The sequence below is a fragment of the Lucilia cuprina genome, chromosome 3, assembly GCF_022045245.1.
Source record: "Lucilia cuprina isolate Lc7/37 chromosome 3, ASM2204524v1, whole genome shotgun sequence".
Classification (NCBI taxonomy): domain Eukaryota; kingdom Metazoa; phylum Arthropoda; class Insecta; order Diptera; family Calliphoridae; genus Lucilia; species Lucilia cuprina.
Window position 1 is genome coordinate 296,243 of NC_060951.1, and position 25,588 is coordinate 321,830.

Here is a 25,588-nt window from a genome sequence, read left to right on the forward strand (position 1 = left end):
AATCTTACATTTTACGGATTTGGTTATTGGTGACAGACGAGTTTTTTCGGAGACATGTCAGATTTAAGACGCAGTTAAGCTTTTAACAATTTAAGCTTAAACAAAATACAACATGTTCGTTTAACAGGCGTCAGTCAATTTTGTTTTTAAGTTCGTTTTCTTAAAACCCATTCAGGGTCGTAATTTCAAACAAAATTACAATTCTAGAGACAGTATTTAGTTTTAAAACTAAAATGTTTAACCTTAAACATTTGCAGGATTTGTTTTAAGTTTGCCATCAAGCCTCCCAAATATTGGCAAATGTTGCCACATTTTGTTGTCTCTATAAACAAATCTCATTGAACTTTATAATGAAAACAAAAAAGTCATAAACAACATACTAAATAAATTTAATTACAAAAAAAAATAGATTTTAAAGCAAATTGTGCTAACTGATTGAGTGACTGACTTGTCTATATTGAACTGCGTTAGTAAAGTGTACTTTTAACCACTACAAAGTCATTAACAGCTTTATTATCATTTGTTATGTATAATATTCACATGATCAGTATTAACCAACAGTCAAGGTTAAATAAATAAGTGCACTAAGCAAATAAAAATTAAGTAAACTTTAGAATGAAATGTGTATTTATTCCCTCTTTTCTGTTAACTATCATTGCAGACTTGTTCACAACTGATTAAAGCTGGTCTCAAATTGTCCATACAAAGTAAACGCAAGTTGTCTACCTGTGACTCCAGTTCCGGTTCTGAGCAACCCATGTCTAAATGCTCGCGACCCAATGATGAGTTCGATGAGACCACAGATGACGACAGTGATTTGAAGGCCACTTTGCCCAAAGGTTTGACACCTGAAGATGAAGACCGGCGTCGACGTCGCAGAGAACGCAATAAGATCGCTGCCACCAAGTGTCGCATGAAGAAACGTGAACGAACACAGAATTTGATTAAAGAAGCCGATCAGTTGGACACACAAAATGTTGACCTTAAGAATCAAGTGCGTATTTTAGAAAGCGAAAGGCGTAAACTTTTGGAAATGCTTCAGGCTCATGAGCCGGCTTGCGTTCATCATGAAGGCTTAAATTTACCCTCAAAACTACTACAATCACCAGCTTATAAATATTTGGCCGATTTGAATTTGGATGACAATTCTTGCAATTCCTCAATAAATTCACCTGCTAATATCAATAACAATGGTTCCACAATTACGTCTAACTCCAGCTCACAGACTCCCACACAGCGCACCGTAATCCCACCGATGTCTACTATCAAATTTTCACGCAGCAATGGTTTCAAGGCTGCTGCCGCAGTCTCTGCCGCTCTTACAAATCAAGTTTCAATTGTATCTCAACTTCCCAGCTTAACACAAACTTCAACGCTAAACCATCACACTAGCCAACTGCCCAATGGTTACTGTAAGCCTTCACCCACGCCTCAGGAGTTGGGTTATTTAAATTCACCCTCTCAGGACAGTACAAGTCTGTGCATAACAGCCATGCACACTCCCACACACCTCACTACTACTAACACACCCACCGCCCACCAGACAGTCATCAGCAACTCCGCTTCCAGCCTTATGGGCCACAGCATGTCCGATTACATTCCAAATTGCGACTCCAGTGGTTTAGGTTTGACTTTGGCTCATACACCCACCACCTGCAGCACGCCCATTGGCAGCAATGGAGGCGATAATAGTGCTCTATTAGCCAGTGTTGCCAGTCCCATGTCTTGTGTCTCTACACCCACCACCGCCACCGAATTTGTTAAAAATGAACTGGTCGATTCCCAGAGCCCCTACACTACCGCCCAATCGGCTGAACGATTTTTATTTGAGAGCAACTGTGATAGTTTTGTTGATATCAAGCATGCAGTAAATGTCCACCAACCAGTCAATCATAATCACGGCGGACCCACTTTACTACAAAACTCTAATATAGGAGGCAACATTTTAGATTTTACCTCTTCCTTGATGGGTGGTAATGGTTCCGGAATTGTTTCCTTCCATGATCAAATTTCCATTAAGAACGATTATCTGCATGAGGCCGATTTGTTGGCTCAACTTACAGGTGAAGCGGGCGAGTTCGTTGATTTGGACACCGGAGTAGCAGCAGCGTTTATGACCAATGGTGGTTGCCTAGCCTAAGCTTCTCTACAAGAATACATGGAGTTTACTTATTAAACATTTTCTTTTTTCTGTTAATTTGCGGGTCAAAAACAAAGTGAGAAAAGGGGAACGTAAGTAACTCTTGAGAGATTATTAAAGGTTGGTTGCTAATGGGTAAGAAACAGAGAGTGTGGAGAGAGATAAGAAAGATCGCTATGATTATACAAGCCTAAAGAAACTTCCAAAATTATTAAAAAAAAAGGTTTAGGGAGTTCGATACAACAACATGGCTGCTAGCATAGTTTAGGTTTTTTATTATTATTATGTTCAAACAACCACGTCCAACTTTATTTGCTTAACATTCCCTTTCTAAACTCCCAAACAAACAACTGATTTTAATAAAATTTTGTCTTCCATTTAATGTTGATTTAAAGAAAACTAAATTTTAAAACAACAAACCCACCTTTGCTTAAAAATAAAATACGAATACAATTTCAATCAATACATAAATACTTCCTAAATGATAAAATTAATACTTCCCAACTCTGAATTTTTGGTATAACTAATAGTCCTTTATTCTACTAGACTCATATTATATATTTTTTGTATTTGTTTTGTGTTTTGGTTTGGTATCCCTTGGGTATCAAAGTTACAAAACGTGGTTGCCATAGTAACTCGAATATATTTTTTAATCGAATTGGCAGCTTTTTTCGTTTAACCCTACAACCTGAAAAATTTTGGAAGCTTATTAAGGCTCAACTACCTCAATTTGTTAAAAATTTATAAAAAAAAAATATTAAAAAAAATTAAAATAAAATGCATTCCATAATAAAGTTTTAATTTATTGCAAAAACAATTCAAGAGAATCAAATAAATTGAACCTACAACAGTAATTATTATTTTTAAACAAAACAACAAAATTATTATTATTATTTCTTTAAGTAAAAGAAAAGAGATTAATTGTAAAAATTATATGAAAAAAATAAACTATGTAATTGGCTTTAAATATATAATTAAAAATTTAATGATATTTCATTATAAGTGATAAATATAACACAAAGTAAAATTACAAAAATTACAAAAAAAAAAAAACAAAAACAAAAATAACAAATAAAATGCCTTAAATGTGGAAATTTCTATAAAACTACTTTAATATACATACAACTCATAAATTAACTACTAAATGTGCTCTTATATTTTATTGAAGCTAAATTTAAATTTAAAACAAAACAGATATTAACTCTTCTTTTTAGGTGTGTTTATTTATTAATAAGAAAACTTTTCTCAACTAAAAATTAAAAGAAAAATTTCAATGATAATTATGTGTTAGTTGTGCAGAAAACGTAAATTTTTTTAAATAAATTTCAACAAAAAGTGTCTTCAAAATATTTTCATTTTTTACAAATTGGAAAAAATCAACAGAAAGCCTTAATATTTTAAAATAAAATAAATGTCCTTAAAAATAATAAAATTAATAAAAACAAAAACTATTTAATGCTTTATAAAAAAGAACAAGAAAACCAAGTGCTTTATATATAAATATTTTTTTACAATATTAATTAGGAACAAGAAATCTAATAGTGTTTTACTTTAAAATGTAAAATAGTTTTTGATAAACTTTGGTAAAAAAAATAAATAAATAAGAAATATTTTTTATTGCAGCAGTTTATAAGCTTTTTTGCAACGAGTTTACAGTAAATAAAAATAAAAAAACATACATGTTAAAATATAATAAATATGACAAAGAAATGCCTTCTTCCTATTTTTTAAGAATAGGTTTGCTATGCATAAATATAAATATTTATATACATACAATTAAATATTAAAAAAAACATAATTAATAAAACAAAATAAAAATCAAATCAAAGCATCAAATTACCTCATTACAACAAATCCAAAAAAAGTTAAAAAATAAAAGTTAAAAACTCTAAATGTATTTAATAAAAAAAATCTATATATATTGTTGTTATTAAAAATATTAAAGCAAAATAAAACAAATTGAACATGTTATTAATGAAACATAAAATTAATTAAATTAAATATAGATAAACAAGGCTTACAAATTACAATTTCCATTCTTAATTTGTTTAAGGGAAATTCTATTAAGCATTAAAAATAGGGTTTCCCTTGAAAAACTATCTTTTTCATTACAATTAAGTGGCGCATTTGTGAATAAATGTTTAAATAAAACTAAAACTAAATAAAAAAAAAACAAAACTATATCTTTAGTATATAAGAAACACCCAATCTATTAATATTGTTATCAACACTTTAAGAATAACTCAAGGTCTAAACCCGGACCTATTTGCGCTACCAATGTACCTGTTAAATCAAATTTAACTGTAATCATTTTCAATAAACATTTCATTTCTTGTGAATTTGTAAGTCTTGTTTAAATATTTTCCCTATAAAAAATAAAATCAACTTATTTAACAAAAAGGTTTCCTTAACATTTCTATATATTTAAAAAATAAAAAAATTAAATGTTCTGTTTTTAAGTATTATGATATTTTTGACCAGAGCAAAAATATATAATTAATATTTTCTTTTATTTTTTTATAATTTTTCCCTTTTTTATTTATTTATTTTTTTTCTATTAAGTTAAACTGTTGCAATATTAATAACTATTTTTTGTTTATAATTTTTAAGTTTTCGTTAATTTATTTTTTTGTTATTGTTTTTTATACAATTTCTCGCTAATTTTTTTATTTTGTTTAACAAACTTTTATCAACAAATATTAACGTTTTAAATATACATATATTTTCTAAAAACAAAGCACACTTAAGACACCTATTTAAAATATATCTAATATTAAAAGAAAACAAAAATATTAAAAACAAATACACACCAATATTAAAACAAACACTAATGTAATTAATTAATTACTTACTAACTGTATATTATTTATTTCTTTTGTAATTTTCTTATTTTTATAATCTATATATAAATATAAATATTATTATTACTCTCTATGGTCTTTATTTATAATTTAAGCAATATTTGTATAAAAAAATCAACAAAAAAAATGTGAAAAACCCAAAATTGATGTGTAGATTTGTGTAAATTTATGGAAAAAATCTTTAAATTAAAAGAAATAATTATTTAAACAAAACTTGTTTCAAAAATCAATAAAAACAATTAAAATAAAACATAAAATTTAAGACACAAATTAATTATTAAATGTATGATGAAGAATAATAAACAAAAAAACAAATTAACATTATTAAAAACAGTAAACTGAAATGGTGTTTTTAATTTTTTGTTGTAGGGACAATGGGAGGGTACTATGTTAGGTTCGGTTGAAAGGATTGAGCTCGATAAGCGTTCTTTTACATGCTTACATTATGTAAAACGCATTTTTATTCGTTGCCTAGAAAATCATTTTAGTGGACATGAACCCTTCGAATTTAAAAAAAAAAAAAAATTTCCTAAGATATGTAATATCTGAAATTACATTGATCCCAAGATAGTTTGGTTGAAAAGATCCGAATCCGAAAGAAATACAAATAAACTGCTATAGGGGCTTTTGCTTTGTGCTCCTTTCCTACTTTCGTACTTCTCCTTTCATAGATTCCTTGCTATACAAACCTCCCTCTCTCTCTCACACACATATAACACTTGTTGCCTTGAGGGTTTTTGCACTATTTATGTTGTCTGTGGGCGTGTCTGAACGATATGGAGAACAATTCATGCCTACAACAACTCCAGGAACCGGGTGATTGTAATGTACTTGGAAATATCGAAGCAGATGAACTAACAAAAACTGGTTCCCTTAAAACAATAGATATTTACACATTAGTTGTCGCTCCACTTTCTTGTTGCAAATCCTTTATTCAACATGAAATTTATGGGTATGCTCAGAACAGTTGGTCAACACTGCTTTCCTTCTCTACATCAAAATTGACGGGGCTTTTTATATTGGTCAGCATTAAACTCCTTCTCAACAGCAACATTGGCCCTATAGATTTTTTTGAACTTTATACGATGAGTGGCCATGCTGACAAGACTCTGTATTGGCACATGATAAAAGACTAAATCTTCCATTGAAGATTAAACTATAAAACATTTTCTTTGTCTCTGCCCTGATTTCACAAATATTAGAACTGAGTGTTTGGGCAGTCTAATACTGCATAACAGGCGCCTCTATTTGATTCCACGTATATGTAATGACCTATAGGTAGTTTCTGGTAGAATACGTTATGATGTATCATAACGGAACTATCAGTGGACCGACCCATGTGGGTCTGTCACTGTCACAACATAACCTAGGTTAACTTTCTCAAGTTCCCTTCCATTCAGGATAAGTCAACTTATAAGCTTCATTAAAAATAATCCGTTTTGTTATGAAAATCTGTTCTATTGTCATATTTATAATTTCGATTTTGAACCTCTCTTAACCAAGAATATCTAATAGTGTTTACTATTCATTCGTTAACTAATGGTTAAGTTTTTTTAATTTAATTTAAAAATATAATTTTTAATATGGCATAATGATAACCTTGTCCATTTGACCAATGCTTTCAAGCTTGGTTTAATTTGCAACTTCCACTTATGCCAAATAGAGTTGCAGTGCACTTAAGTTATTAAAAATAATATATAATATATGAGATATTATATGGTTTTTGGTTAAGTTTATGCGATTGTTAATTATTTACACTTGTTTAAACCAAATAATCATGGGTTTAATTGTGCTCATATAACAAATGATTATTTAGATGATATTTAAAGTTATTGTGATTAATTTTTTTTTAAATAAGTTTACCCCCACTTAATAGGGGTATACAAATATCAAGGAAACTGTCTGTGATTAAGAGTAAATACATATGTATATGTGAAAATAATTATGACATTAAGTGAATAGCCATAATATAATTTATTGTTTACGACAGAGGAAACACTTTTCAAAATGTTTGAAAACTAAATTTTATTTTGAAAAGTCACTAAATAAATAACAACAATTATTATTATATTCCCCCACTTTTAATAATGGATGTGGCGTTGTTGATGATGATGATTTTTAATGAGTGTCATTTGAAATGACCTTGACTACTTTCGGCTGTTTTTCTTTTTTTTTTTTTTGTTCATTATTATATTTTTATATATTTTTTTAATTTTAGTATAGAATTAGTTAAGTTTCTAAGTCACACACACACACACACTAACTAGTATTTACTCATACATGAAAATATCAAATAAAATGAAAATAAACAAAGAAAATATTTTATATATATAATCAACTTAAAAAACTTAAATTAATTACGACAATTTGTCTTGAGTTGTTTTTTTTTGGCAGTTAATCTGTTTGTCGGACCGGCTGGCGGGTGTTTCAAATGGAACAAGAATGAGCTGCTGGTAAGCAACAAAGCTTTATTGGAGCAGAATTTATGTACTCCTACAATAATTGTAGTTGTGAGAGTAATTTTTTTGATTGTTTTATAGTTTCAGTTAGATGTTAAGGAAATAATAAAAATAAGTATAAAAAAACAACATGAAAAAATGGAAATAAATACAACAAACTGCCACATTAAAACAATGTTTAATTATGTGCATGCAATAAATTAGGTTTTAAATGTGTGGATGGATGAATGCGTGTGGCTGTGACTTTACCCAACAGTTTCTGGGGAAGTTAATATATATACCCCTTTTAAGGCGGTATTTTTACGATATGCTTAACACTTGATTCACTCGTTTTTTATTGCACTGAGCCTTAGACAACGCAACGTTGGCAGCATTGTAAAAATTTTTTGCCAAAATTTAAATTTTATACACATCCGTTGTCTACAATGGCTGTTATTGAAAAATTATAAACATTTTAATGTCAATTTGGTACCAAAGCGTATATTATTTTTTCCCTCTGTGTATAAGTCATACGCTAATTGATAGATAAAAACACTATTTTGGGACAGTTACCACGAACAGCAGGGAACATGGTACAAATAAGGTTCTTATTGTGTGTGTGAGCTTCTATGTATTTGACAAGGTCGAGGGGATAAACATCTGTTTTCAAAATTATCAGTCAACCAAAAAAACAATTCACAAAAAAAAACAAAAGTGGAATTTAAATTAGTAGCATTTTTTTATAAATCACACTTAAAACTAAAAACTATTTTTATTAATAAATAAACACAGCAGCATTATTTGTAGTTAAAAGCATTTGTGTTGGAACGAAGTCCAAATGAAAACAAAACAAAAAAATTCTCCAGCTAAAATAGGGAAAAGTATATTTATATATCGGCAACAATAATCTCTTTCTGTAGTCCTCCCTTGGATAATAAGAAGAATTCGATACTCAAAAAGCATTTTTGCCAATTTTACCATTGCAATTGCCTGATTTTAATCAAACCCTAACTATGAGCACTGAGCTCTATTCTAAAATCAGATTAGATAAACAACGTAATGAACAAAGTTATATTATAACTTTTTCCTAAATCTTTATATTTCCGAATTCTAAAATAATGGCCCGAAAATGCATATAAATAATATACTAAGTACACTAATTAAATATGTACATCACATGATAAATTGACAAGTGAGTCAAAATTAAAAAAAATAAAAACAAATTTAATAGATTTTATTTATAAATAATTACCTACTTATATAATTTAATTTAAATCCATCACGTTTTCGAAACCAACGAACAAAACCAAAAATTAAAACGAAACAAAACGAATTTTGTATTTAATACACAAAAAGCTGAAAAAAACGTTGTTGTTTTTACAATTCTAAACAAAAACTTAAATTACTCATGCTGGGGAATGGCGCTTTATAATTTTGTTAATTATAAATAAAAAAGAAAACGCAGTTTGTTATAAAATGCTAATTAGTCATAATAAATTTGGAATATTTTGAATTATTAATGAATTTTTATGTAGCCAAAAAAAAATAAGTAATAATAAAAACAACAATTAAAACATATAAAATCATTAATAACAAAATTAAAACTCATAAATAATTATTTATTACTTTTTGTTATATAATAAAAATAAAAAAATCAAATCTCCTCCGTGACAATGTTCTAACGAGGGAACATTGCCGTGACCAGGATTCGAACCTGGGTTACTACGGCCACAACGTAGGGTCCTAACCACTAGACGATCACGGCTATTGGAGATGTACTTAAATGAAAGGCAAATCATGTTGTTACATGCATGTTGAAAATTAATCCACAATTTTTTAATAAACAGTAAAATGAAAGTGTGGTTGATTTCTATGATGGGGTGGAAAAATAGAAAACGTGGTGGTGAATTCATAACAACAAATTAGTAAGTTATAGTACGCATAACCGTTTTTGCTTTGGCAAATTATTAATAAAAATTTAGTTTTTATGTAAAAAAATTAAATCTTGATATATAATTAAAAATATAAAATTAATGCTCTGTTAGTAATGTATTTAATTAATAATGCAAAAAATGTCATTAATTGAAATTAATTAGTAGCATTAAACAATTTATTAAGACATTAGGACACACCTTTAAATATACACTACTAAACTAATATAGCAATTAAGTGGGTTGCCAAATGCCTATTTCAAATAGATTTTAAACTATAAATGAGTTTCAAATTGGGTTTGTAAGAACTACAGTAGAATGTTCTGTAGGACACTTATTACAAAATATTTGGAAATTTTGTTCTCAGGAAAATAATAGAATAAAAATGTATTCGGTTTAATATATTATATACCTATCAAAGAGCATCTTGCAACCCCGTAATAAAGATCTGTCTTAAATTATGAGTTAGAAATAAGGATAATCCTATATATTCGGCAATAAATGTTACCAATAGAATTTCATCGTTAAATGAAAAGCTAGTTGCGAAAGATTTTTGAAATAATAAAAACAGAAAAGTACTTTTAAGAACTCTGCCCTAAATACAGACTTAATATTCAAAAAATAATTGACTACAAAATGTATTCGGTTTAAGATAATATATACCTATCATAGAGCATCTTGCACCCCGTAATAAATCTGACTTGACTTAAAATTATGAGTTAGAAATCAAAATAATCTTATATATTCGGCAATAAATGTTACCAATAGAATTTCATCGTTAAATGAAAAGTTAGTTGCGAAAGATTTTTGAAATAATAAAAACAGAAAAGTACTTTTAAGAACTCCGCCTTAAATGCAAAATAATTTACTACAAATTGGCAACCCTTTCTGTGACCCAGTGCCTCTTAAAAACACAATAAAAATACATTCATGCAAATTGTTATATAAATTCCATGTTGTATATAACCAAAATAAACAACAAACTTATCATCCTCATATCACTGGGGACACATCAGAAACGCGCCTTTACTTTGTGAAAAAAAACCTAAAAAGCCGCTTTTTAAATGTAATTAATAAAATTATTTAAAGATTTTGCGGCTAAACTTTATTTTACGGTTTAGCAAATATGACACAACTATTTCGTTAAAAAATATATAAAACCAAAAAAAAAATGCCCTGACCTATATAATAATATAAATAAATTGTATAAATGAATATGAGTTTTTTATTTAAATGAAATGTATCCTCTAGATTGAAACGTTTGATTAATAAGAATTTAAAACATAAATCGCGTGTAAACTCTATTTTTAGTATTGTTAATTAGCAGCCAATAATAAATTTGTTAAGTTATTGTTAATTAAATTTAGTTGTTGTTGAAAAATTACAAAGACCTTAAGAATAAAACAAACTTATTACTTTTTGCGCAAGGTGTGAGAGTTATAAGTTATTAATATATTTTTTTATTTACATTGTTAAGTGCCATGCAATTTTAACAATTCCTGAAAAACAATTTCAAACAATACTAAATTAGATTCAAATTTTATATTGAAAACAACTATATATGCAGTATATTATCAATTTGTCAAATACGGTTTATTTTTGGAATATATATACATATGTATATGAGCCAAGTGATTTTGAAATTTAATTCTCAATCATGTCATGTATTATAGTTAAGGTAATAAATCATGCTTGTCAATAATTACCCCCCACCCAAATTAGTTTCACTTTGAACTAACGCCTTCCTATACATATGTAAATAATATAAAAAATAAAATTGATTTCATATTCATCTTAAAAAAAAAAAACATACATATTTTGCATTTTATAGCCTGGAGTTAAACTCATAATTCTTATGAATGCCAGGGCTGCTGTAGACATTCAATACGGATAATGTACATGATGTCACTTCTCTCTAAATGTTTAGATCGCTTATAGATGTTTGGCATGCGCCACAAAATTCACTTGGTTTAACACTTGAGCATCGACAGACGATCAAGAACAAATGAGTGAACCACCCTCTTCTAAAGTTAAATCTTTTGAAAGATCATGTATTTCATAAGCCACTGTATATTTTGTACAAATATTTTATTGGTTTATTTGTTGTTTTTTCTTAGATCTGCAAAATTTGGTTGGGTTTAAAGTAACAGACATTGATTGTTATTTTTTCGTTCTGTGTTGTTCTCATTGCCAATATACATAAATGTCTTTTGGCTGCCGTTTAATGTTTAAAGCGATACACGACACCATCGCCAAGTGTTTGGGATTGTTGTTTTTTTTTTTTTTGTTCAATCTGTTTGAATTTTGTTGTTTGTGGCTGGTTTGGTGTTGATTTTTTTACGCTTTATTTCACTTGAATTGTCAATATTTCTGAAAATAATCGTGATCTTGTCGTTTGACAATAAAATAAGTACATAAAAACTGACGATACTAAAAACAACTACAACAATCAAAATCCAATTGGTTCCAAAGTATAGTGTCAAATATGTAACTACTCAACTGAAGAATAAGAAAAGTTGGGGGTGAATTTTGTTGCACACTTCATTGTATTGTTTTTTTTTTTTTTTTTTGTACTACATGTTTTTTTACATCTAACATATCGGTGTAAAGTTATTCATACAGTTTTTCTATAGAGAAATTTTTGTATACAAAATTTTAAAAATATTTGTATTTAAAATAGTTTCTGTTTAAAAAATTTTTCTATACAACATTCTTTGTATAACAATTTTTTCTTTATATAATTAAAACAGTCTTTATAAGAACAATTTTTTATGATCTGTTTTCCATATACATAAAAATTCCATCATTAAATACTTTTAAACATTTAATAAAAAATATTGACTTACCAGTTCAACGGCCTTGTCATCCATCCTTCAATCTGTATTGTCATAGGAAATCTTTTCCACTTCTTCCTAACGTAAATATTTTTAATATTGCTATTTTTTATTTATAAAAAACAAGATGGATGCACCTTTGCAATAACAACAAAAGCTCTCAAACAAACTCGGCCAATAATTGCCTTCGTATTTTTTTATATTTCAAAACACTTTTTTGGTTATAAATTTTATATTTTCGTATAATATTTTTATGAAATAACATTAAGCACATTTTTATTTAAATTTTTATGCAAAATATTTTACATATTTCTTTTAAAAATTATAATTAATATCACAGTGAATCACAAAGGGCGCCATTTACTTACGTATATTTTTATTCACAAAAACAAAAACACCTAATACCTTTTCAATAACACCATCTCACCAAATTTCATCTCCCTTTTCTATTTTACATAAAAAACGAACACACAAATTTGGCCAACAACTACCTTCGTATTTTTTTTCCAAAATTTAAAATACTTTTTTTGTTATAAATTTTATATTTTCCAATAATATTTTTATGAAATAACATTAAGCACATCTTTATTTACATTTTTATGCAAAAATATTTAAAATTTACACATTTTTTCTTTAAGAAATTATAATTAATAGCACAGCGAATCACTAAACACCCGAAAATTAGTTAATTTAAGCTCTAACTAAAGAAACTGTCAAATTATTGGTGTGAAATTAAAGAGAAAAAATGCGCCATTTACTTATACATGTATGTACGTATGTATGTTTGCACATTTAATTCAAAAACAAAAGCAAAAATCAGCTAACCTTTACAATAACAAAAACAGAATAGCATCTCTCTAAATTTCATCTCCCTCTCTACTCCTTCTTTTCTATTTTACATGAAAAACAAACACACAAACCTTCGTATTTTTTGACCAAATTTTAAAACACTTTTTTTGTATGTACGTATGTATGTTTGCACATTTAATTCATAAACAAAAGCAAAAATCAGCTAACCTTTACAATAACAACAACAGAATAACATCTCTCTAAATTTCATCTCCCTCTCTACTCCTTCTTTTCTATTTTACATGAAAAACAAACACACAAACCTTCGTATTTTTTGACCAAATTTTAAAACACTTTTTTTGTTATAAATTTTATATTTTCCAATAATATTTTTATGAAATTACATTAAGCACATCTTTGTTTACATTTTTATGCAAAAATATTTTAATTTTATACGTTATTTCTTTATAAAATTATAATTAGTATCACAGCGAATCACTAAACACCCGAAAATTAGTTTATTTAAGCTCTGACTAAAGAAACTGTCAAATAATTGGCACGAAGTTAAAGAAAATAGTGCGCCATTTACTTAAATGAGTACCTTGTTCAACAGGGATGATGTGCAGTGTGTGGTGAAAAAAGGGATTATATAAGAGGGATTTAAATACAATTTTTAATTGAAAAATAACGTTATTAACATAAAAGAAATTGATAAAGATTAATTGATGCCAATAAAGCAATAAAATATTTTTAATTTAAATGTTTTTGTAAATGTTACAAAAATTATAAAAGTCTTAAATATTTCTTATAATATATGAAGGGTATTAGAAAATCTCTGAACTCCTTAAATTAGACATTTAATATTTGTAAGAAAACTGTATACACTAAACAAAATATGTATACAATAATTTAGAGATTTTGGCAAAACAAATTTAGTTAATTATAAGAATTTGAATTGGTGAGGAAATTTTGATCATATTGAAAAATTTTGTACATAATAAAAAATGCAGTCTGTTTTGTTTTTTTTTCAGCGTAGATATTTTATTTATTTTTTTATATATAAAAATTAATTAATACTGCAGCCAGTGGGCAAATTGTCTGGAGTCTTGAAAATTCAATAATCGTTTTTAGAGGAGAATTTTTCGAACATGAGAGACATATGGTTGGTTAATTCAAGAGCTGTTATAAAAATTGTTTTAATAAAACTAGATGATATAAATATTAGTTTATTAGAATATTGCATGAGTGTTGAAATAAATTCGAATGATTCATGTTTAAAAAAAAAAACAATTTTATAAAATTGAAAATAAATTATATGATTGACAATTTAAGTAAAAAAAAACAAATATTATAAACAATTTATTAAAAAATTAATAACAAAGGTCAATAGGTTATATATAAGATGGTAACCACTACTTATTATAAATAATTTGCTATTATTGCATTTTATTTTTAAAATTTTTATTACTTTGTATAATTTTTCAACTAATCTATGAAATATTTAATTATCTAGCACTTCCTCATAATTTATAATAAATAAAAAAATTAATTATTTCTGTTAAAAGAAACGTGTCTTGTTATACATTATAGCAGTTTTATTTTAAAATACCTGAAAACTATAATAATTTTCATTTTAAACAATAGCGTTTAGATCTAGACAGATATAGAATGAGTTGATTTCTTCAACCAAAAATTTATTGGCATTTCCGTTTTAAATGCAACTGTTAAGTGAAATTATTTTTATTGTAAAAGCGCATTTAAGTATTCTACAAAATAACATATTATATAAGAAGTATTCGTTCATACTTATTTACATTAATTTAATGATTGTTGTCGGTTGTAGTAAAATTAATAATTTTATTCATTTTTTATTAATACTAATCAACACAATAAATGTTAATTCAGTAACCAACACACAAGCATTCCCACCACGGCCCTATCAGCCAATCAACAATTAGTAAATTATCGATAACAGCTTAAGGGCTTGAAACTAAAATCTAGTATTAAGATGACTACTAAACTATTAACAAAAACTATCGAAATATTAAATTGTCCAGTTTTGGTACTTTTTTTTAAATTCGTACATTTTAAAAATTAGTTTATTGTTTACACTTGTAGTTTATGCATTTAAGTTCAATGATTTTTAATAAAAGGAATTTGTTGAGCAGGTACTTTTATAAAAGTACTAATGTAATATTTATCCCTATTTAATTATTTATACAGTTTAGTTCAATATATATCATGAACAATAAATCCCTTTTTCAATCGTTTAATTTGCATTTTATCACAGACCATGACAAATATCATTAATTGTATTAACAATTTTTTGTTTATTAATAATTTGTTTATTCTAATGCAAAAACACACATATTTACTTATTAAAAAAGTCTTATTTCAATTCATTAATATACTGTTGAAGGTTTGAGTCATACAGAATTTAAATTATTTTTTTTTGTTGATTGGCAAAAATATAGAATAAATAATTGTAATAAAAAAAGATACGAAAAACTTGTTCGGGGGCGTGCGAACCCCTGTTAAGTTAAAGCTTTTGTTTTTGCGCTGTAAAGCATTTATAATATATGCAGATTTATCAAGCTCAGAAACACCACCACTCAATTAGTCAGGCAAACAGCCAAGTAGTGAATATGACCGACTGACTGCCTGTCGGCAATCTAAGCAGAGTCATTTAACGATTTAGCTCAACTAAATAACCGGCTTAATGCTCCCTTGTGCAAGTGCATTTGTAATTTGTAATTTCTAAAAATAGATTTACAATCATAGTAAAATATTAAACAAGACATACATACATATATTAATAATTAATTTTAATTTATATACGTGAAATGAAACGGTTAAACAGATAAGTGCTAGGGATTTCTGATATGTTTATAACTATTTGTATTGCTTGTTATTATTTATAACTTTGCGGTTAGAGCAAATAAATTTTAACAAACGATTTTAAATAGAAATTAGTAATATTTTTAAATGTTTTTTTTACATTTTCCTATAAAGTTTTTTATACTTATATTTTCTTCACATATTTGTTTATTAATTTCAATGGTTTTTATTTAAAAATGTAACATTTTATTTACTTTAAATTGTAAATAATTTAAAATTTTATTTAAAATTTACTAACAACAAATATTTATTTTAAATTAACTTAAAAATTTAAATTTACATTTAAAATAAACTTCTTTTTTACAATTCACCATAATTTTTTTACCACTAAAGTAGAAAATTACAACACTGTGTTGAGTAAATGGTTAGCCGATTACTTCGACAACTCTTACTCGGAGACTGTTGAAAAAACGGTGTTAAGCCGCTGTCGTTGTAATGTTTGTCGGCGTGGGTATTTAATCACATCAAAATACTGTTGCCAGATTTAAAAATAAAATTAAAGAAATTTATTTTAATCAACTACACGTAAAACATGTAAAAATATAAACATTTTGTATACATACCACATTTATTTGCAAGAACACAATAATAAGGTATTTTAATACACATTTGACACATTTTGAAATTGATAAAAGTTTTTGCAGATATAGTTAAAATTAAAATCGGGAAGAACACCAAAAAATATGAATATTATTTGAACGTTTTAATGGCTATTTTATTTACTTATATATCCATCTGGCAACTATGCAGCAACGTAAACAACGCCAAAATTTTAATTTTTCTTCTGTAGAAAGCCATATTTGTCGCAAATTTCCAAACAAATAATAAAACTATACAAATTGTTATTTTATTTGAATTTTACCAGTTTATTGCACAATAAAAACAAAAATTTTAAAATTTTGTCAAAATCAAGCATTTAACTTCAACGTATTGTTAAAAATTGTGACAACAACAAATGAAAAATTGATTTTGTTAAAAAAAAACAAAGCTAAAAATAAAACTAATAATAAACTCTGCAAGCAAAACATAAAACGCAAAAATTACAAACAACAGAAAAACGAAGAAGAAGAGAAAAACAAATTTGTCCACAAAAACAGCAGAGGAAAGAACAAGTTATAAAAAAATCCACAACTAACCTCACTTTTTGTTAATCTGACAAACAGTATACCGAAAATAAAAAGAAAACGTCAAAAACGCGCGTATTAAAACATACAAAAGGCAAAAGAAGAAAATTTCAGCCAGTCTATAGAATACTGTGACACAAAGGCATCATTAACAAGTGTTTACGATTAAAAACTAAATTAAAAACCTTTTGCCCAAAAGGTAAAAACCGCAAGAGAAGACATTCATTACACATCCCTTCAAGTTGACCAGTTTGGTTAGAAAATTTGCAAAAATTTCACCCAAAAGAAAACAGAGTTTTCAGCACATTAGAATGGAAGTAGACGATGCAATAGTTATGGCAGAGCCTGTTGAAGAGCAAACTGTACTTGCTGTGGCTGAAGGTGGCGCAGTTGAAGATGATATTGACGAAAGTGAGCAGACAACACCTAGTGCTTCGACGTCGTCTAAACAGAAACGTGCTAAAATAAAGCATGATAAAGAAGAACCACCCGGTGCGTTAGATACGCAACAAAATGATTCCGCCTTAACAGCTACACCATTCAAATTGGAAGTGTCTGGTTCAGAGGATGAGAGGGAGGAGGAGGCCGATGGTGCCAGCAAAGCAGCAATTAGGCGCAAATTGTTATCGACTCCTCTGGAGGAAGATTCGGCCGCCAAAGATGGTTTGGAGGAGCTGGAAGAAGTAGCAATGAAACGTAAACGTTATGAGGTGAGGAGGTCGGGTTCTGAAGAGTGTTTATTAGGATTTGATGAATTAAGCGGTGAAGCTGAATTGGTTAAAGCAGAAGAAGTTACAGAGCCTATGGTATTAGCTGAAGAACAGCCAATTGAAAGTGTTGAAGAGCCATTTAAGAATGTGGAGGAAGTGGCAAATGAGGCCATCGAAAGTCCCTTGAATTCACCCAAGTCCATCAAAAAGGTATGAATTTAAAATTATACTTTATATATCTTATATATGAACGAACATATTAATATTTGTCTTTCTATCAGGCTTCTCCGCTTACAAAAATTGGTTCGCCTGCTTTACATACCACTAGATCTGCTTCAAAATCGCCTAAAGCTCTCAAACCGAAAACACCACCTTTGGACGTCGTAAAACCTGCTCAAAAATCTCCACCTAAGCCTCATATAGTAGCTGATGGCGAGGAAACCAATGGCATAGCAACAACACCCATAAAAGCAACCTCTCAAACTCCAGCTAAAAAAACTTTATCTCCCAAGGATGAGTTTTATAAAAAACCTTTTGAATATGGTTGGAAACGTGAATTGGTGTGGCGTGCTAATCCAGAACAAAGTAAGGATAAGGCAGATGTGTATTTTATATCTCCAGCTGGTAAAAAACTAAGAGGACGCAACGATATAATACCTTTATTAGAGGGCGATTTGACTATAGATCATTTTTGTTTTACACGTGAGCCATTGGGTGCAGGACCTGATGTAGAGATAGTAAGAATTGCCAAACCTTCTTCACGGGCTTCTGCAACGGCAGCCACATTGGCTTCTGCCCCTACACCAACCAATATGGGAAAACGCGTTTCAAAACCTAAAGGACCTAAAGGTGCCAGTCCTCCACCACAAGGCTGGACCCCCAGCAAGGCTCTCAAAGTAAATAATGCTCTACTAAGTGGTACTGGGTCTTCCGGTAGGGTTAGTGCAGCGCATCATCCTGTACCTAGTACACCGCCTAGTAGTCGTAAGCATGACAATGCCCATGCCAATGCAGCCCATTCCGCTAAAAATACAAAAGCAAAAAAGTAAGACTAAATAATTTCCATAAATATATTGGTTTCTCTAAATACTTTTAAGTTTTTCAAAACAAATTAGTAATTTGCAAAATATCTATTTTATGTTGTAAATATGTAGCTCGCTCTCGTTTTGTTTAACTCTTCTACTATAGTGAAATTTGTTTGCCACATATTTGTCTTTTCGTTTGTAGATCAGCGGCTAACAAAACAGAAGTTGTGGCGGATATTAAGAAACCATCAACAAATGCAATTGAAACAAAAGAACCTTGTACCGTAAACTGTGTTAAGGCACAAGGACAAGTACCACAACTGCAATGTACAAAATGTTTATGTCTATACCATCACGAATGTGTGGGTCTCAATCAATTGAACTCTGAATATCGCACTGCAAGCAATAATCGTGGCAAGGAGTACATATGCGAGGTGCTTAACAAAGTCTTAATCTTTTTTCCATTTTTACCCATACTTTCACTTTATTTTTAAGGCTTGTTTACCTAAATCAGTGCAAAAGTCTGCAACAGTAGCTGCCGTTCCAGCAGCGGTCTTAATAAAACCGGCTACAAATGTGGTCAGCAATAAACGGCCAGAGAATAAATTTCCTCAGACTATTGCAGTGGTAAAAGGCAAAAAATACGTAATGGTGGCTAAACCTTTAGCATTGCCCAACGAGTGAGTTTTGTAAAGTATTGTTTGTGAAAAATACAAAAAAAAAAAAGAACTATTGAGAGCGAGCTTAAATTTTGTTTAGGAATAGAACAGCAAGAACCATAATAGGTTTTAAATTTTACTAATGAAATCTTTCTTTTATCGCTCTTTGCTATTTCACAGACATGTCAATGACATTGAAAATGATTTGAAGCAGATTAATGAAAGTATACGCAAGAATCGAAAGCAATCTAATAATTCACTGGATGGCTCCTCATCACAGGCACACAATTCTCATAATTCCATAGCGGTTGATAATTCAAACAAGTTATTTGCTACAAATTTCTTTGCTAATGTTTCATATGCTTATGATTCATTATTGTGTATTTTAAAATATTTAAAAATACATGTAAGTTGAAAAACAAATGAATCGAATGTAATAAATGTAATAACTTTTGTTTATAATTTTAAAGGAACGTCCCCGAGCTGCAGCTGTTTGCAAACTGTGGAATTTGGCAGCCAAGGATACATCCCTTTGGCAAACGGTGCGCATGAAAAACTCCAAAGTCTGTAGTTGGACAGGTTTTGCGGGAGCTTTACGTCGCGGCGAAACCAAACATTTGGATTTGCGCAAAATGCTTTTACCCAGTGGACGCAGTGAGGATATGTGGAATGATTTTTGTGCTAATATAGGTACTGTTTGTTCTCTGGAGACTATCGACCTGTGCCGTTGCTCAGCCCGTGTTGTAGAGAGTTTATTCCAGAGCAATCGCAATTTGAAAGTCATCAATGCCTTGGCCATAAATGATGACACAATAAATCTCGAACACATTGGCCTGCTGCAATCTTTGGAAGAGCTGCGTTTACGTACTTGTGAAGCAGGTGTTTTGTCTGGAGATCTTACACCCATGGCTTCACTTTCCAAACTGACACACTTATCCTTAACTTCCATTAAGGGTTTGGGTGCCAAGAGTGTGGAAGTGTTGGGAGAATTAACAACATTAAAGTCCTTGGAATTAGGCGAATGTGGTGATTTCGATTCAACATTTGCCGAAGCTGTGTTACCCAAATTAATTAACTTACAAAGACTACGCCTGGAAAACAGTCAAATAACAAATGTCTGCACTTTGGAAATTCTAGATGCAGTGGCCAGATTGGTGCAATTAAATCAATTAGAATTGGTTAACTTCGATATTAAACCTGGTTTTGATGAGAAATTGAGTTTGTGTATGAACATTAGTAAACTGCTCATTATTCCCACATATATTTCCCAATCGGCCACCACTAATCAAATCGTTTTGAGTGCCGTTCAACAAGTGTCTGAAACTCTCAAAGTATTCACCTGGTGTGTAACCGTAGAATTATTGCGTGTAACGGCCCTTTATGTTGATCAGTGTGAAGAATCGACAAAGAAGGAGAAACATCATTTTGATGAGTGTATACCGGTATTAAAACCGGTACCAGGAGCCAGCACCGGCGAAGACGATGAAGAAGAGGCAAGCATCAAACCCAAGTCGCCTACAGCTACTGAGGACGGTACGGCAGTGACGGAAGTTCCTCAAATTGAAATCTTACCCCTGGACAAAGTGGAATCAATATTAGCGGAAAATTTGCCTCACACCAAGTTCACCATTGTCAAGGTGCCGTATCATGCGACTTGTAAACAACAGTTAGTCGAGTTAAATTAGTAGTCTGTCCGTCAGTCCGACCACAGCCTTTGTTTTTTCTCTTAATGTTAAAACTGACTATCTTTAATAATGGATACACTTGGAGTGTGTATTTAAAATAGACGATATTTTTCTATTATTACGATTATTTTTCTTTCGTTGGTAGAGCGAGCCACCTTTTAAAGGGTTTATAAGTGAAATTTTGGTGTAATAATTGACTGAAATTTAATTTTAACTTAAAATTAAAATTGTAAGGCATCGTATATTATTACATATTTCAATATTAACGTAGTAACTCTAAGATTAATCTAAACTTTAAAATAATTAAAAAATAAACATAAAAAATCACAAGGCAAATAAATAAATACAAAAAAGCATGAACATGAGATAAAGGACATCAAGAAGTAGAAATCTAAAGAAAGAAAGCAAGCAATCAACTGCCTGCCCCAAAATAATTGAATTGTTGAAATGGAATTTTTGAATAAAAACTCAAATTATAAAAAAGCAAAAAAATCACTTATTTTTTAGTAAAAGAATTTCTTTACTACACTTTAGAATTTATCATTCAGCAATTTATTAAACAAATAAAAATATTTAATAATTTTTATGTGAATTATTATTTTTTTCTTTTTTTTTTGGTATTTAAAACAAATTTATCAAACATATATTATAAATAAATAACAATCAATATTTTATTTTTTTATTTTTGAAAAAATTTTACACAAAATAATACATCAGTTTTAAGATTGTCATTACTGATTAAATAAATGAAATATGAATAAATAGTTCTATCTATAACAATAAAAACCAAGAAAAACATCAATAAAATATAAGGTTTAAAAAGCGTTTACTTGCTTATGGAAGGGTGGGTGCGATTGAACATTAAAAATATTGCATTAATGTAAATTATTTGTTCTTTAATTAAAAAAAAAAATTAAAAAATAACGCTTTGTCAGAAGTGGGATTCGAACCCACGCCTACAGAGTAGACTGCGACCTGAACGCAGCGCCTTAGACCACTCGGCCATCCTGACATGTGTTAAGTCAGCGACAATAGTTGGTTTTCTATGCCACACACACAGTTGCTTTCTCTGCCACATTTAGAATTTTTTTTGCACACTTGTGGTAAATTCAATATAATGTGGTGTAACTAACAAAATTCACCAGTAACAAATTTGCAGAATTTTTTAAATAAATTTCAATTAAAAATTGCAATTTGATCAAGTTTTAATTTGTTGCAAACAAATTTTCAACAAATTAACACCTGTGGTGTGGAGCCGAATAACCTAAATGTACTAATTTTTTCCTATTCTATACCTTTATCTATGGACCGGCTAATAATCGTATTTACATATTAGAATGTCTATTAAAAGTGTTTATTTTACCAAATTTACAAACGATTTTTCAGAATTTCATGCCAAAAGAAAAATATACATACTTACTTGTTCACCACACCTCCGCTTCCGTTTATAGTCAAATTTGTAGATTTTACGTTTCATTTCCTGTTCTCTGCTTGAAAAAATATTAAAATACATTTCTAATTTCCGGAATTTTTCATTAGCTAAGCCTTTTACTAATTCTTTTATCTCCAATTATAAAAATAAGCGCCTAATAAATACTTTAGGAATTATGATTATAATTATTTACACAACTCCTTAAAAGACACTTTAATAATTTTCTTGAATGAAAAGAAAAAAACACAATTTTATATTGCCGGATTTATATCTGCATAAAAAATAATTACAACAAAAACAAAAAATAACACAAACACTTTTTTTATATAAACAATACGAACAGTCAAATGAAAAGGAAATAGCGATCGGCTGTAATTCTAAAAACTTTAAACACTTTTTTTAAATATTTCATACACATAGTTTAAACAATACTTTTTTAAATATTTTTGCAAAAAAATATAAATTTGCTTTAGTTTTTCAACTTAAATTAATAATTTACTAAGACACTTTTACTGAACATCCGAATCGTGTGAAAATCGCGCGAGAACTAAATTTGGCAATAAAGCAACAAGCAACAGCTTAATTACAATTGCAACCGCATACGAATTATAATAAAACGACTGTTGACAGACCATTTTTTTACATTTGTAAGATAGAAAATACTATAGAAAATTCCAAAAGTACATTTTAAGGAACAAAAAAGGACCAAAACATCCCTTTTTATAAGTTTTCACTTACTCCGGGCTCTACACGCCTAATTTCAAAAGTACCGTTTGACGAACAAAAAAAGTACCAAAAATACCCCTTTTATAGGGTCTTACTTATTTCGGGCCCTATATTCTTAATTTCAATTTTCTATGTTCAATATTATGGAAAATTCAGAAAGTACCTTTTGAATGACGAAAAGGTACCTAAAATTCTCTTTTATAGGCAATGACTTACTCCAGGCCATATATGCTTAATTTTTGTCTCTATGTTCAATATTATAGAAAATTCAAAAAGTACCTCTTACGGACAAAAATGTACAAAAACCCACGGTTCTTACTGATTTCTGTCCTTACATGCTTAATTTCTTTTCATAGGTTCAATACTATAGAAAACTTGAAAAGTACTGCATGAAGAACGAAAAAGTATCAAAGAATCCCCTTTTATATGTTCTCGCTTACTCCGGACCCTACAAGTTTAGTTTCATGTCTCTAGGTTCAATAATATAGAAAATTTAAAAAGTACCTTTTGAAGAACGAAAAGGTACCAAATTCTCTGGTTTTTATACGTACTCACTTACATGCTTAATTTCATGTCTCTAGATTCAATATTATAGAAAACTTAAAAAATACCTTATGAAGAACGAAAAAGTATTAGAGAATCCCATTTTATACGTTTTCACTTACTGTGGGTCCTACATGCTTAATTTCATGTCTCTAGGTTCAATATTATATAAAACTTAAAAAGTACCATATAATTCCCTTTTATACGTTCTCACTCAAAATACCTTTTAAAGAACGAAAAAGTACCAAAGAATCCCCCTTTTATACATTCTCACTTACTCCGGGCACTACAAGCTTAGATTAAAGTCTCTAGGTTCAATATTATATAAAACTTAAAAAGTACCATATAATTCCCTTTCATACGTTCTCACTCACTCCGGACCCAAAATGCCTAATTTCATGTCTCTAGGTTCAATATTATAAAAAATTAAAAAGTTCCTTATAGGGAACGAAAAAGTACCAGAGAATCCCCTTTTTTATGTCGCTAGGTTCAATATTATACAAAATTAAAAATTTACCTTTTGAAGAACGAAAAAGAACCAGAGAATACTCTTTTATACGCTCTCACTTACTCCTTGTCCTACATGCTTAATTTTATGTCTCTAGGTTGTATTATATTAATATTATAGAAAATTTAAAAAGTACCTTATGAAGAATGAAAATGTACCAAAGAATCCCCTTATATTCGTTCTCGGTTACTACAGGCCCTACATGCTTAATTTTATGTCTCTAGGTTCAATATTATAGAAAACTTAAAAAGTACCTTATGAAGAATGAAAATGTACCAAAGAATCCCCTTATATACGTTCTCGGTTACTACAGGCCCTACATGCTTAATTTTATGTCTCTAGGTTAAATATTATATAAAGCTTAAAAAGTACCTTTTGAAGAACGAAAAAGTACCACAGAATCCCCTTTTATACGTTCTCACTTACCCCGGGACCTACATGCTTAATTTCATATCCCTAGGTTCAATATTATACAAAATTTAAAAAGTACCTTATGAAGAACGAAAAAGCTGGTACTTTTCCGCTTTTATACCTTCTTACTTACTCCGGGCCTTTTTGAAGAACGAATAAGTATCAAAGAATCCCCTTATATATGTTCTCGATTACTACGGCCCTACATGCGTAATTTCATGTCTCTAGGTTCAATATTAAACAAAACTTAAAAAGTACCTTTTGGAAAACGAAAAAGTACTAAAGAATCCCCTTTTATACGTTCTCACTTACTCCGGGTCCTATATTCTTAATTTCATGTTTCTAGGTTCAATATTATAAAAAATTTAAAATAGTACCTTTTGAAGAACAAAAAAGTACCAAAAAATCCCCTTTTATAGTTTAATTGTTTCAAACCAATAACAACGCACAGTTTTATCCGTGACGTGTTGATCTTGTTTTGTTGTGATTTGTTTTCATAAACAAGCAAGTGCATGAACAAAATTTACCGTATGATAATGTATTGTTGTTGTTTGTTTACAATTTTGATGTCTTTAGCCTGCGCTAAAGTGCAAGTGTACATAATATGTACTACATACATATGAACGTCAAAGTTATTCATAAAAAAATTGAGAACTCTAGCTGCTTCATTCTCGGAGGTATGCTACTTTTAATGTTTATATTTATGTGGGCATAGCACCTTTTCTTCTTCATATTTTGAAATAAAAAGTAGCCTATAGTTCCTTCCAGAAATATGGCAAGACACTGTGAAAATTTCAAGAAGATCGGTCCAGCCGTTTAGGCATACATAGACTTCAAAAACAGCCCAACAAATCAAATCACATTCATTTTTATA

The 25,588-nt window shown here is 29.2% G+C and overlaps 2 protein-coding genes, 1 long non-coding RNA gene and 2 other non-coding genes across 8 annotated transcripts in view; 2 read left to right on the forward strand and 3 right to left on the reverse strand.

Annotated features, from left to right (window-relative positions):
• Window positions 1-4,509, forward strand: part of LOC111682828 (activating transcription factor 3) — a 50,756-nt gene extending 46,247 nt beyond the window's left edge. For all 3 annotated transcript variants that reach the window (XM_046945586.1, XM_046945588.1, XM_046945587.1), the window contains one exon: window positions 662-4,509. In XM_046945586.1, coding sequence (XP_046801542.1) covers window positions 662-2,140 — 1,479 coding nt within the window. In that variant the 3' untranslated portion in view covers window positions 2,141-4,509. The remainder of the gene's footprint in view (window positions 1-661) is intronic.
• Window positions 1-13,007, reverse strand: part of LOC124418675 — a 78,931-nt gene extending 65,924 nt beyond the window's left edge. The window contains exon 1 of the long non-coding RNA XR_006940136.1: window positions 12,217-13,007. This is a non-coding gene — a long non-coding RNA (uncharacterized LOC124418675). The remainder of the gene's footprint in view (window positions 1-12,216) is intronic.
• On the reverse strand, window positions 9,133-9,204 carry Trnah-gug. The gene has a single exon. It is a non-coding gene; the product is annotated as a tRNA-His (tRNA).
• A 3,835-nt stretch (window positions 13,008-16,842) lies between the features above and the next one.
• LOC111684185 lies at window positions 16,843-21,686 on the forward strand. Of its 2 annotated transcripts, XM_023446308.2 has the most exons (6): window positions 16,843-17,935; window positions 18,007-18,770; window positions 18,953-19,184; window positions 19,246-19,430; window positions 19,590-19,815; window positions 19,880-21,686. In XM_023446308.2, the coding sequence occupies exons 1-6, from the start codon at window positions 17,327-17,329 to the stop codon at window positions 21,092-21,094; spliced, it is 3,231 nt and encodes a 1,076-aa protein (XP_023302076.2). In that variant the 5' UTR covers window positions 16,843-17,326; the 3' UTR covers window positions 21,095-21,686. The 2 variants fall into 2 exon arrangements, with proteins under 2 accessions (XP_023302076.2, XP_023302077.2); XM_023446309.2 differs by lacking the exons at window positions 18,953-19,184; window positions 19,246-19,430.
• A 337-nt stretch (window positions 21,687-22,023) lies between these two features.
• On the reverse strand, window positions 22,024-22,106 carry Trnal-cag. Its single transcript has one exon. It is a non-coding gene; the product is annotated as a tRNA-Leu (tRNA).
• Between the last annotated feature and the right edge of the window lie 3,482 nt (window positions 22,107-25,588).

Coding starts and splice junctions, on each gene's coding strand:
- LOC111684185 (XM_023446308.2), top strand. CDS start 17,327: ATGGAAGTAGACGATGCAATAGTTATGGCAGAGCCTGTTGAAGAGCAA. Junction 17,936..18,006: donor CACCCAAGTCCATCAAAAAG/GTATGAATTTAA, acceptor TCTTTCTATCAG/GCTTCTCCGCTTACAAAAAT. Junction 19,816..19,879: donor TAAAATATTTAAAAATACAT/GTAAGTTGAAAA, acceptor ATAATTTTAAAG/GAACGTCCCCGAGCTGCAGC.